Genomic DNA, 13,390 nt, shown 5'->3' on the forward strand with positions numbered 1-13,390 from the left:
ACACACACACACACACAGACACAGACACACGCACACACATGCACGAATGCCTCAGACACACCAGATACTGGATAAGAGACAGTGTGAGTATGGATAGGAGATGACAGGGGGGGGGACATCTCCAGACTTGCTGGAGCCAAGAATTAATGGGCTCATTGAGGGCCGATTGAGACGTCTTAATTACTGCACTTGTGAAAACTTGAGGGGAGGGCAGGGGAGCAGGAGGATGTTCCCTTTGATCTCTGGGTAAGTGAATTGTAAATGAGCTGGGTCACCCCTATAAATACTACAGCTGGTGCTCTGTAGACACACACACAAGCTCATCTCCACAAGCCTGCAGACAAGCAGCAAGACTGAAGAGTCCCAGCAGTAGAGTTTGCTCCACTACTGCATCGCACCGACATTAGGACCCTCATTACGGATACCAGCTCTCTGCCAAGGATTCTACACATAGCACTGGAGCAGAACTTTCTCAGGACTTTTTTTGGTTGTGTTTTTTTCCCCCTGCCTGTTGTTGGATTTTACAAGCGCCTGGAGTCACCATGAAGGGACACTTCTCAGTAGAGTGGCTCTCACAGAGCAGCCAGATCACGGACAGCCACCAGCCTGCTGTTCCTGTTTCCACAGCAGCCCTGGGGGTTCCGCAAACGCCCAGCACCTCCGGGACCGTCTCAGAGAGCCTCCCAGGGTTCTACAGGCAGTTTAGGCCGGTCCAGGGGCCACCTCAGGAGGCCGTCAAAGAGAACCACACTGGCTCCACACAGAACGAGCAGAACCAGGAGGTCAGAATGAACCTTCAGCAATGTGTTCAAGGTGAGGCTCTTAAACAGTCTTCAATCTCTTTTAACTCAAATATTAAGAATTTCAGAGTTGATGTGGAGCTGAAATCAATACATTTTGGGATTGAGCTGTGATTAGATTTCTAAAAAAGATAGTTTTCCATATACTTATAGATATCAACGCTCATGGATTGCTTCTCACCCAATCAGATTACTTTGTTATTGCAAACTGATGTGTGATCATTTTTTGCTATTATTCATGTCATTCCCTCAGGTCAAGAGACAGGGTTTAGCACAGAGGAAGAAGAAACGTCTGGCTATGAGAGCGAAGGTGGGCGATCGCTGTCCCCCAGTGGGATGAAGGACAGCGCCCAGCCAGCAGTGTCACCGTCCAGTGGCCGGAGGCCTCGTACGGCCTTCACGGCAGAGCAGATCAACAGCCTGGAGAAGGCCTTCAAAAGGAACGCTTACCTAGGCACTCAGGACAAAGCTGAGCTCTGTAAGAGGCTCCACCTCTCAGATAAGCAGGTAAATAAATACCTTTTCTTTTGTACATTATACTCAAACTCTCAATAACTGTACATATTCAGACATTTTTACTTCTTTATTCTTCTAACAGTGAGGAAATAATGCTAAATATGTAAAACTCCTCGAGACGATGAGATTTTAAATCAGTTCAAGATTTATAACGAGTCTAAAACATCAAGAAGTCTGTGATATATTCTAATGTTTACACAGTAGAACTCAATTCTCCTTTTCCTGTCTTTCTCCCTCTCAGATCAGGAACTGGTTCCAGAACCGGAGGATGAAGCTGAAGCGGACGGTGCAGGACGCGCTGGCACACGCCTGCCAGGCCAAGGTGGCATCTCACCTGATGCAGTACCCCGAGCTCCAGGGCTACCGCCCGGCGCCTTACCCCACTACCCACTACTACCACCCACAGGAGTCTTCTGCGGCCTACATGACCCCTTCCGGCCTCCACTACAACCCTGCGGCGAGCGGTCATCTGCACAGCCTACCCGTGGACGCCCTTTATCAGTACAGTGGGCTGTCGACCCTGGCCGTAGCCCCTGGGGGCACCCCAAGGATGGTGCCGTACCAGGCCTACACTCATCAGTATTAGCCTGGTTTCAGCAAGACATGCTCTCCGCCACACTAAACTTACTGGTGCACCTGAAAAAGTCTACCTTGAGGGGACCAACACACAAGTGGATTCTGGGTAACAGCAAGTAGCAGGCAGGCAGGCAATGTAGGTGAAAAGCACATGGAACCCATCTCACAGTCCCACTCCTGCATGGTGAAGATGTTTGTTTGAGCCAGCGGCTAACCTGGAGTGTCATCTATGCATAGAATCTGTAGGGGTTACCCACAATGCAATGCAATACTTGGAGCTTTGTGGTTTAGTTTACATATTTTGTGTTATTTATTCAGTCTAGTGATGATGGGGAAACAGAACACTTAGGGAAAAGATGGATGGGATTTAGATGGTTTTTATCACCAATTCCTCCTGAAGATGTGATGCGTTTTGTTTCTGAGGTCTTTTTGTGGCCTCTCACCAATCCAAATGACAGAGGATGGAGTGCAATATTACATACTGTCCTATTTGAAGTTGATTTTGTATGCTGTGACCAACTTATTTAAAGAAGAAAATATGTACATTTTGTAAAATTCTATCTCTGTAATATGTATATACAAGATTTTGTGTATTGGATGAATGTTTATTGAATAAATTGAATGTTTAAAATTGAAATAGTGATTCAAATAGTTCTTGTTGATTGACGCAATTGTTCTTATGAGACAGAATGTCTCAAATAGATCTGTGTCCTTTGCCTGGAATCACTAATGTTACTTTACATTCTATCTGTAATCTGATTACTGCACATCATAAAGCAGCTCATATCCTTTGAATCAACTGGTAAGTTATTCCTGTGCCGTATGGATTTGATATAGTGAGAGGAAGGAAGTCTGCACACTGTACAAGCTGTCTTCGTAGAAGATCCTGTGCAATCAAACGTTTGTCTAAAAAACTTGTTTTTTAGAGATAAAGTATATTTTTGGAGCATATACAATGTTCAGACCTTCTCCCTCTTGCTCTGACATGTTTGTCTGGCACTTTTAAACACTTTTTTTAGATGTGTGCGCCACTTCTCCACAAAATGTTGTGCGCTGAAGGACTGCGCAGGGGAGCTTTCTTCACAGACATCTTTAACACTTCCCTGAAGCAAGCCATCGTCCCATCATGTTTCAAAGCTGCCACCATCATACCTGTGCCGAAGAAAACTGCTCCATCCTGCTTCAATGACTACCGCCCTGTGGCACTGACACCCATCATCATGAAGTGCTTTGAGCGGCTTGTCATGTCACATATCAAATCCATTCTCCCCCCCACCCTGGACCCCTTCCAGTTTGCATACCGAGCCAAGCGGTCTACAGAGGATGCAATCTGCTCTGCCCTCCACCCAGCCCTCACCCACCTGGAAAAAAGAGACTCATATGTGAGATTGCTGTTTATAGACTTCAGTTCTGCATTCAACACCATAATACCACAACAACTCATCTGCAAACTTGACAAACTGGGACTCAGTACCTACCTCTGCAACTGGCTACTGGACTTCCTCTGTCAGAGGCCTCAAGTAGTACGTGTTGGCAACAATACCTCAAGCAGCATCACACTGAGCACAGGGGCCCCCCAAGGCTGCGTGCTCAGTCCGCTGCTCTTCACCCTGCTGACGCATGACTGCACTGCAACCCACAGCAACAATCACATAGTGAAATTTGCTGACGACACAACTCTGGTGGGTCTCATCACCAAGGTCGACGAGACTCAATACAGGTTGGAGGTCGACCATCTGACCACGTGGTGCAGGGACAACAACCTCCTGCTGAACATCAGCAAGACCAAAGAGATTGTTGTTGACTTCCGGAGAGGTCACACCCAACACCTGCCACTGACCATCGACGGTGCTGTGGTGGAGAGAGCGAGCAGCACCAAATTCCTGGGGGTGCACATCAGCGAAGACCTCTCCTGGACCACCAACACTGCATCACTGGCGAAGAGAGCTCAGCGCCGCCTGTTCTTCCTGCGGAAACTCAGGCGAGCAAGTGCTCCACCAGCCATCATGACCACATTCTACCGAGGCACCATTGAGAGCATCCTCTCCAGCTGTATCGCTGTGTGGGGCGGAAGCTGCACTGAATAAAACAGGAAAGCCCTGCAGCGCATAGTGAACACAGCTGGAAGGATTATTGGTGCTTCACTCCCCTCCCTGAAGGACATTTACACCACCCACCTCACCCGCAAGGCGACCAAAATTGTGAGTGATGCAAGTCACCCCGCTCACAATCTGTTTGATCTACTGCCCTCTGGGAAGAGGTACAGAAGCCTGCGCTCCCGCACTACTAGACTCACCAACAGCTTCATACACCAAGCTGTAAGGATGCTGAACTCTCTCCCTCCTCTCCCCCCTCCACCCTCAGCTACATAACATCCTGGACATTGGACCCACAATGGCCGCCTGCACTACTCCACTTGCACACTTTACAACTTGTTGTTGTTGTCCTGAAAACACAACACTTCTGCTGCCCTTACATAACTTGCACCACTATGCCACTTTCTTTCTTACTTAGGTCAAACAGAACTACCCAAGCCTTTTATGTTATGTTTGTCTGTGGACTTAAATTGGTAAAATATGTCTTGTCTTCACCGTGGGATAGTGAGAAACGTAATTTCGATCTCTTTGTATGTCTGGAACATGTGAAGAAATTGACAATAAAGCTGACTTTGACTTTGAAAATGGTATTTGATATAGTCATCACAAGAGAATGAATTTAGCATCCACAGAGAATATCACAAATGAGTGTGGAAGAAAATGGGCCTTGAGAACATCAGTCAATAAACTCCATCAGATCATTGCTCTTTTACCGAATTATAAACACTAGCTTTGCACTTTTTCTGTTTGTGTGGGGGTTGGAGGTAACTCATTGTATTATAAAGGACAGTGATATTATGACAAAGTAAAGTTAGGTAGTCAGTAAGCGGCCCATTTTTTTGTAATTTTTTTTTAAAGCCTACAATTTGCAAGTCTGACACTGAATAAATATCCATTTCAAAGACTCAGTGTTTGCCTTGATTATCTTCTAGAACAGAAATACTTTTGACTTCAGTACTAAATGTTTGGTTTGAGGTATAAACAGGGTACCCCCTCTAAGTTACATGTTAAATTCCATGACCTATGTTGGTACAATACATTGACCAAAGATTTCAAAGCAGCGGGTGGCATTCAAATTTTTTTTTTTTTAAGAGCGGAAAATGAATAAAAGGGCATTGAATAAATATTTTTGGGCTAGTCACAGCCATTCAAGGGAGCATTAAAGCTATAACCAGATGGTCCACAACAATTCTGCGTGGAAATATATTTGTATTTATGTATTATGCCAACTAAGTTTCAACATGCTGCAACAAAATGTCCTGATATTCTATGACTGCCCCAAATGTGATACAATTCCGACTTTTCATGTCTGGGATAGACTTCATCAAAACGCCATATTCCAGAAATTCCATGACCCGTGGGAACCCCGTTTGAAGAAATTTGCAATTGACATGACACATACAACTGCAGGGGATCATTTTGGCACAACTCATATTTCAAATGGCCTATATGCTATAGTGACCACATGATTTAAGTACATAATAATGCAATTCCCTTGCTTTAGTCTAGCTCCACTCTTTAGGTACCGGACCATTATTCTTGGTAGCCCAACAGAAGGGTGGCACAAAAGGAAACAGTAAAGGTCGGTTGTTTTGGTACACTTCTCAAATTCTGCCCATGGAAATGCAAATAACTGCGTACCGTACCGCTTGGTGGAAACAAGATATTAGTAGTGACTAGCCAAGGGCCACTGAAATGAATGAGGCCGGTACTTCTTCCTTCTCTCCACCTCTGTGCACCTAGCTAGGGGTGAAATCGGCAAAAACAGTTTGCTGTTCGTTGACATGGCTGTCAACAAGCACCTGAAGAGGAGTAATTGTACCAAAATGTACAGAACACAATGTAGGCCTACGCGAGACTCAATGTCAGCAGGTGGCCGTAAGGAGCACTGGTGTGTGCCACTCTGCTCGGCTTTAAGACGCTATAAACGCGATTTAGCTTCCACTTTTTACCTAAAAATACCAGCCTACGTGCAGTGGTTGCACAAAATAAGCAGGGAAGGATTTTTGGTGAGCACACATTTTGGTACAACTGAAACACTCCTCTTCAGGTACTTGTTGATAGCCATGTTAACAAACAGGAAACTGCTTTGCCGATTTCAACCCTAGTTAGTGCACAGAGCCCATATAATGCCTCCATAGACTAGCCATGGGCAATAATCACAAGATGCAAATAACATCAACCACCTCTAAAGATTTGTGTACAATTGCAGAATTTTAAAAAGCTCTATACAAAGAGCCACTTGGAATATACTAAGGGCCGATTACAGCTTTCTGCATTCAACCCATTTAAATCACATATGATCATAGGACCTTATATTTTAAAATTACCTCACTTGGGGATCAAATTAACCAAAATGCCAATTCTCATTCAATCACACTGTTTGCATGCATATCGGTCTCCATCTAAACATGGAAAAATGAACAGCTAAAAAAAACCCGAGACATTTTTTTTTAAAAAGACATTTAAAACATTTTATGTATAAAACAGTTCTTTTTAAGGTATGACAGCCAATGTCCATGAAAGTGATCCTTGACAAATGATCTGGTTTGCATTCCGTAAACAATCTGAGAGGATATAGAACAAGTATTTTTTTTTTTTTTTAACTAAAACATCAAAAAAAGTATTGGTTAAAAAAAAAAAAAAAAAGGAAAAAAAAAAAAAAAAAGAAAAAAACAAGAAAAAACAAATTCAGGTCTACCTGAACAATTCAGGACAGTTTCCCACACATGTATCAAGCATAGTCCTGGACTAAAAGCAAACCTCAATGAAAATCTCAATTGGAAAACAAACTTTTAGTTGTAGGACTAAAAATTAATTCACGTACAGGCTTATGTTTAACTACAATTACAAAATAATCAGAAACAGAATGTCATGCTGATTGCCGTCCTCTATACACACACGCGTAATATCACTGTCCTCTATGCCCTCTTCTATACACACACAGGTAACGTCAGAGTCCTCTATGCTGTCTTCTGTTGTCCCTTCTTCCCAATCAGGGATTTGTGGATGTGTGGAATCACACCTGCAGTTTAGAATAAAAAAACAAAATGACAGGATGAGAGAGGTAAGGAGAAAGGAAAGCACAAAAGGTGTACACACACATACAACAAAAAAACAGTTCTTAATTCATTGAGGATCCACTCATCACTGCATAAAAACAGAAATGATTAAAAAAAGAGTAAATCTTTTGAGATAAAAGTAAAAATGAAACTGACCGCCTCCAGCGATGGTGGCTTTGATGAGCGAGTCAAGCTCCTCGTCCCCTCTGATGGCAAGCTGCAAGTGGCGAGGCGTGATACGCTTCACCTTCAAATCCTTGGAGGCATTGCCAGCCAACTCCAGCACCTGAAAAGTGCAGTCCAGACTTAGTGAGCCACCTGCAGGATTCTTCCATAATTTGCAGGCTTCACTACAGCGCCACAACACACATTGGCTCAGTCTACTAATAACCTGAGCTTTACCAGATGATTTTTGCAAACTATGTCTCCATACTTGAAAATGCAACCGTAATCTCTGGGATTATTTGTGGTAAATTTAAATATATTTCAAGGCTGCCTTCTGCTGGTCCTTAACCACATTTCACCACAAACCTGTGGTGCAAATGTCTTACCTCGGCAGTCAGGTACTCCAGGATGGCAGCACTGTACACAGCTGCTGTGGCTCCAACACGTCCATGGCTTGTTGTGCGTGTCTTCAAGTGCCTGTGGATACGCCCCACTGGGAACTATAGAATATGGCACATTGAGACATATTATTGAACATTCCAGAATTAGTACACAGTAAGATATAAGATGTTATTCTGGTTAAAATTATGTAAGCATTTGCCCATAACATTTAAATTGCAGAAATAAATCCATTTACTGGCTGTACCTGAAGTCCAGCCCTTTGGGAGCGGGATACTGCCTTGGCCTTGGCTTTCCCACTGTCTTTTCCAGCTTTTCCTCCAGCCTGTTTAAAAAAGATAAGTTAATTAGGTACGTTGCTCAACAAATCCTTTTTGTTTTTTGCCATTATTAAACTGAGAACGTCCTGCAGAAAGCACCACGTCATGTGGATCTCCTATTGCAAAAGCAGGCAAAGAACAGATGTTGATAGAAATTAGAGAATGTATTAACCCCCTAAGGAAAAGTCTCGCATACATTATCCCCGTACGGTTAGAAGTCTATCTGGTTAATTACCAAGGTGGCAACTCTAACGGCACCGCTGTGACAGAATTTCCATCCTGCTTGTTTGCAAACAGACAACGAGGTCTGTCTCTGCAACTTGGACAATCGTATGGATGAAAAACGACGTGAAATGAATCATTCTTCGTGAACACGGATTTCCGCATCCAAGGTATCTTAATGAAACTGTGCAGACGTGCATTAAAATGGACATAGTTTAAGAGTCCATAATAAGCCACCGGTAACTGGCAATGTTAGTATAACTAACTAGTTCACTGGCAACTTAGCTTAGTTACGTTAACGTTAAGTACTGGCGAACGTTAACGTTACACCAAGGTATGGAACTTCAAACCTAACGTTAACATCAGCTAAATGCTACTAACGTTACCTCAAATATAAGTGGTTATATCGAGAAAGGTTTTTGTAGGACCCGCTAAACAAATATATATATATATATATATATTAAATGTTCACTCTATAAAGCGTGTGTTCGTTCGTTTGTCACACGATTGGCGCTCTTTCCAGCAAGCCAACTGGATACATAATACTTGCCAAACTAAAGAACTAACGTTAACGTTAAGCATGTACTGTGATTAGCAATCGTTCACCATTTAAAAATAAATCAAGTAAAGCTAGAGTAATAGAATATTCTGACAAAAAAAATATTTATGCAGCCTTACCATAGCACCGCTTAAATGTCCAGTTACCCTGCTGAATTTGAGGCGGAGGGAAACAATAAAGCTTCTTCGCTCATGCAAACCTGTATGAAAGAATTGATTCTCGTGAGCTCGAGAAAGAGCCAATAGCAGCCGCCCATACTGTTTTGAATATTTCTTAAGCCAATAGCAACATTGTTTGTACTGATCTCAACGGCTGTTCCAACCAAGTGCGCACGCGCTCCTGCATGTCCAATAAGATTAGGCGTTCATTGCGCGCAAGCAGTTATCAACCACGATTGAGTCCATTTAAAACCTAAAGCTGTAAATACATCATTGTTCACATTAAGCGTTACACATAAAGTAAGCCTCGCACAGAATTCTTAATTCAAGTAGCCTCCCTAGGCTTCATAAAAACCATTCAGTGTCGTAATACACGTAGCTGCCTTTAGAGGGAGCCAGACCTATGTAAGAGACAGGGCCTACATCTACTTTATTATCTTTCATCTTTTTCATTTTTCACCTTTTATCTTTTTACTCATAGATGCTAATAAAAGGTGTAATGTCCTGCGGATCTATCCACCTCCCTATCTATAGAATATAGGCTGATCCAAGGAAATTAAATCATATTTTGAAACACTAATTGGACTGGGGAGTCAAAAAGCTTTTTTTATGCATATATTGCTTTTTCTGTTGTAGCTCTAGATTATCTTTAAACGGACTAATGTATTGTCATGTTCGCAAACTATGTAGCCTAATATCTGCAAATAAAGGGGAGGAATTTCGTCTCTCAGTAATTTACAAAGGCTATGTATCTTTGCATAATAGCCTATTATCTGTGGTCTGCAGCTGATGTTGATAGATAGAGCTATACACATTAACTTAAATGCAGCGGTCTCCAACTACAGGCAATGGGGCACAGTAATTAATAATGAACTGTGAATAGTATTTTGTAAACCGCGTTAAACTAATGGCATAGAGGCACTGAGGCTTCAGGCGCACCCAGTCCTGATTGGACCGCGCCACGCGCATGTAAAAGATTGCAACATTTGTAAACTTAATTAACAAAAGTTCCATAGTGTGAAAGCATAAAAAAACATTTGACGTGTCAACATTCCGGATGATGCATCAGGCTACTGCATAGTCCGATTGTTTTGAGTGTGACCACAAATATTTTGCCATAGCTGTTGTTAGGTCGTTATCTAATGAAACGTGGGTATAGCCTACAATTCCATGAATGACCTGTCATGTAAATTGGGTAGGATTATATGTCAACTTTATTTCAGCTCGTTTTAACCCTTGGTGGTCTGCGGTCATAACAAGGATTTTAGTTGGGCTTTGAGTGCCTCACTTTTCAGCTAGTGTTACAAACTGAACGCATATGACAAAGCAATACACCATTATCATTTCAGTGTTTATCAATGAAGAGTCGAGTCTTCGATGCAGCAAACAGCTACCTATCTGAAATGTAAAACAAACAAACAAACAAAAACAGTAAGAACGTGCTTATTAATTTGTGAGGGTTTAGCCGCAGTAGGCTAGGGTATGAATGTCACTGACCCCAGGTCAGTGGATAAGGGCATCGTGATTATGGAAGTACACTTTACTACTTTACTGTCTATGAGTACACCATTACAAGAGAAAAAAACAGAGAGGAAATGACGGTTATGCAGCGGATACAGTTTCTGGCCAGTAATATGTTAGGATCCCGCCTCAAATAAATGATTGAAAAATAAATTGGCCAATTGGAGTACGTAAAGTGATTCCACAGTTGTAATTGGCAGAAGTCAGGCCAATGTGACTGAAGTAAATGAGTCCCTGCAGTATCGCTGAGAAGGGTGTTCACTGTATGCTGCGCGTAAGATACGCAGGAGAGAGAACGAAGTGGGCTGGTGGCGGTGAAGATGGCGGATGGAGACAGTGGGAGCGAGCGCGGTGGTAGCAGCGGAGGTGGAGGAGGCAGCGGGTTTCAGCACTTCCAACGGGAGCAGGAGACCCAGGAACTTGCTTCGAAGAGGCTTGACATTCAAAACAAGCGGTTCTACCTAGACGTCAAGCAGAATTCGAAGGGCAGGTTCATCAAGATAGCGGAGGTCGGGGCCGGGGGCTCCAAAAGTCGCCTGACACTCTCCATGTCAGTTGCGGCCGAGTTTCGCGACTACTTAGGGGATTTCATTGAGCACTACGCCCAACTTGGGCCCAGCAGCCCTGAGCAAATCGCGCAGTCATCCGGTGGAGATGACGGTGGGCCTAGACGAGCCTTAAAGAGCGAATTCTTAGTCAGAGAAAACCGAAAATACTACCTCGATCTGAAGGAGAATCAACGGGGGAGGTTCCTCCGAATCCGACAGACCGTCAACCGTGGGCCCGGCTTCGGAGTTGGAGGCCCTGGGGGCGGAATGCAGGCAGGCCAAACCATCGCGCTCCCGGCCCAGGGCTTAATAGAGTTCAGAGACGCCCTTGCCAAGCTTATAGATGATTACGGTGGAGACGACGAGGAACTGACCGGTGGCACAGCAGCGGGGGGTTACGGCGAGCTTCCCGAGGGAACATCCATCATGGTGGACTCCAAGCGCTTCTTCTTTGACGTCGGGTCCAACAAATACGGAGTGTTCCTGAGAGTTAGCGAAGTCAAACCAAGCTACAGGAACTCTATAACTATCCCATTTAAGGCCTGGAGTAAGTTCGGTGGAGCATTCAGTCGGTATGCAGAGGAGATGAAAGAAATCCAGGAGAGACAACGGGATAAAATGTACGAGAGGAGGGAAGAGTCGGAGGGCGAAGATGTGGAGGACGACTGAACCCCCTCAACGCTGTCCAGCTGACGTGAGATCTGCAGATGAATAATGATGCAGTACGCAGACATGACAGATTTACAAAGTGCATGACGAATCGAACTTATACTAAAATATTGTGGCGTAATATACATTTGACAGAATTATAGATGTGTAAGATCCGAAGTTTTTTTGTTTGTAACGAGGGTTGTTTGGGGGTCACAATTATAGTAAAAGCCATGGGCAAAAAGTGCACGACAGGAACGTCTTATAAGACAAGAAAAAGTATGATTTGTTATAAAGGCCTATGATAACATGGCATTCTCCTAAACCAGCAACTCTTCTTCCTTAGAGGACAAAAATCTTTATACTGTCAGATTATGATGACAAACAAATCTTTATAATATCAGATTGTAACATTTATATTAAGAAAAAAAAATGCCCCCTACCCCTCAACCCCCATGCATTTGCTTATGTGTATTGTTGCTGTTTAGCTAAAGATGGGAGAGGTGCTCCAGTTGTAGCTCTGTCAACGTCTCTCTTGTGCCTGGGCCCTTTACGTTAAAAAACTAGATCCAAGGGGTCCAGAGCACTCTTGTGTCTATCTGTGGGGTGTTTATTTGGCTTCAAGGTGTGTAGAAATGATAAGGTTGGCTTTTGCAATATGATGTCAAGATCTTTAGCCATTTTCATAAGGCCCACAGTGAGTGAGCAAGCTTTTTTGAGCTGAGCAAGCCTGCAATGGCTGAAACATTGCTACTTTAGATGACAGCCTCCATACATGGTAGAAGTCTGTCACCAAAGCTGCTGACTGATCTTACTCCCATAAATCAGCCTAGCCTCTTACATTTGCAAAGCATTGGTTCAGAATTTGTAAACACAATTGGGACACTTATTTTTTTGACAACATAGCATAAGATCAGAGGAATATATTAGCAGAATGGATTAACAATATAACTGCATCAAATGAAATGTTGCGTGCAAGTCCAGCTGTCTTCCACGCCCCCCCTGCCAAGAAGCCGTCTGCCCGACCAACGTCCAGCTTCCTGAATGGGGAGACGTGCCATTGGTCCAAATAGACGATCTTGCTGTGATCAATGCAGAATGCCAGGACTCTCAAAAGTTATCAGCTGAAGAATGACACAGTCTGCTGTCTGGAGTTCTCATGGACTGACAAAGAGAGAGTTACTCTCTACCCGTCACGGAGACTAAAGCATCAACAACATAGGACCTTGACTGTGAGGTAACACACGTCACTCTAATTCTCCAAGAAGTAGAGGTAGCTCTCTCCAGTGGCCGGTCCATGCACAGGCCTCAACACACTCCTGGTCATTAATGGACTGAATCGCATGAATGGTTTCTTTTCTTTTGTAAGAAAACTTATATTTGCAGATTATACTTTATGAAAGAAAAAAAACGGAACAAACCAGCATATTTTTAATTACTTAAATAGAATATATCTATATGAATGACAGAATTATAAAGCCATATTAGGCTGATTTCATAAAGCAAAGCTGGGGAGAAGCATTGGGCAGATATTTTTTCCTTTTTTCCTTTTTGGTTGTTTTCCTATAGAAAGTGGAAGAACGCATCTAAGTAAAGAAAATATAAAATGCAATGTATCTTGACTGTATAAAAAATTCCCATTTTCTCTTCCTCACAATATATGTTGACAATGTACTGGTTAATGTGTTTCTCTGAAAGTATAGACAACATTTTATTTAGCACACTATCTAACAGATGGGACCCATGTCACAACCATGTGAGTAATTTGTTTTTTCTAAAAATGTGCATCTCTGTCCCTCA

At 43.1% G+C, this 13,390-nt stretch overlaps 3 protein-coding genes across 3 annotated transcripts; 2 read left to right on the plus strand and 1 right to left on the minus strand.

Annotated features, from left to right (window-relative positions):
- The first annotated feature begins 542 nt into the window (after window positions 1-542).
- On the plus strand, window positions 543-1,902 carry ved (ventrally expressed dharma/bozozok antagonist). The gene is made up of 3 exons (XM_042059935.1): window positions 543-813; window positions 1,054-1,307; window positions 1,558-1,902. Exons 1-3 carry the CDS (start codon window positions 543-545, stop codon window positions 1,900-1,902), a joined length of 870 nt encoding a protein of 289 aa, XP_041915869.1.
- A 4,662-nt stretch (window positions 1,903-6,564) lies between these two features.
- Window positions 6,565-8,990, minus strand: LOC121679786 (histone H2A.V). The gene is made up of 5 exons (XM_042058818.1): window positions 8,835-8,990; window positions 7,862-7,939; window positions 7,602-7,715; window positions 7,207-7,336; window positions 6,565-7,013 (listed from the first exon to the last, which is right to left on the minus strand). Exons 1-5 carry the CDS (start codon window positions 8,835-8,837, stop codon window positions 6,952-6,954), a joined length of 387 nt encoding a protein of 128 aa, XP_041914752.1. The 5' UTR covers window positions 8,838-8,990; the 3' UTR covers window positions 6,565-6,951.
- A 1,611-nt stretch (window positions 8,991-10,601) lies between these two features.
- Window positions 10,602-13,390, plus strand: purbb (purine-rich element binding protein Bb). The gene has a single exon (XM_042058801.1). It carries the CDS (start codon window positions 10,715-10,717, stop codon window positions 11,609-11,611), a length of 897 nt encoding a protein of 298 aa, XP_041914735.1. The 5' UTR covers window positions 10,602-10,714; the 3' UTR covers window positions 11,612-13,390.

This window comes from Alosa sapidissima, chromosome 13 (assembly GCF_018492685.1).
Source record: "Alosa sapidissima isolate fAloSap1 chromosome 13, fAloSap1.pri, whole genome shotgun sequence".
In the NCBI taxonomy this organism is placed as follows: domain Eukaryota; kingdom Metazoa; phylum Chordata; class Actinopteri; order Clupeiformes; family Clupeidae; genus Alosa; species Alosa sapidissima.

Coding starts and splice junctions, on each gene's coding strand:
- ved (XM_042059935.1), top strand. CDS start 543: ATGAAGGGACACTTCTCAGTAGAGTGGCTCTCACAGAGCAGCCAGATC. Junction 814..1,053: donor CCTTCAGCAATGTGTTCAAG/GTGAGGCTCTTA, acceptor TCATTCCCTCAG/GTCAAGAGACAGGGTTTAGC. Junction 1,308..1,557: donor TCCACCTCTCAGATAAGCAG/GTAAATAAATAC, acceptor TCTCCCTCTCAG/ATCAGGAACTGGTTCCAGAA.
- LOC121679786 (XM_042058818.1), bottom strand. Junction 7,337..7,601: donor TGGAGTACCTGACTGCCGAG/GTAAGACATTTG, acceptor TGCACTTTTCAG/GTGCTGGAGTTGGCTGGCAA. Junction 7,014..7,206: donor AGCCACCATCGCTGGAGGCG/GTCAGTTTCATT, acceptor TCTAAACTGCAG/GTGTGATTCCACACATCCAC.
- purbb (XM_042058801.1), top strand. CDS start 10,715: ATGGCGGATGGAGACAGTGGGAGCGAGCGCGGTGGTAGCAGCGGAGGT.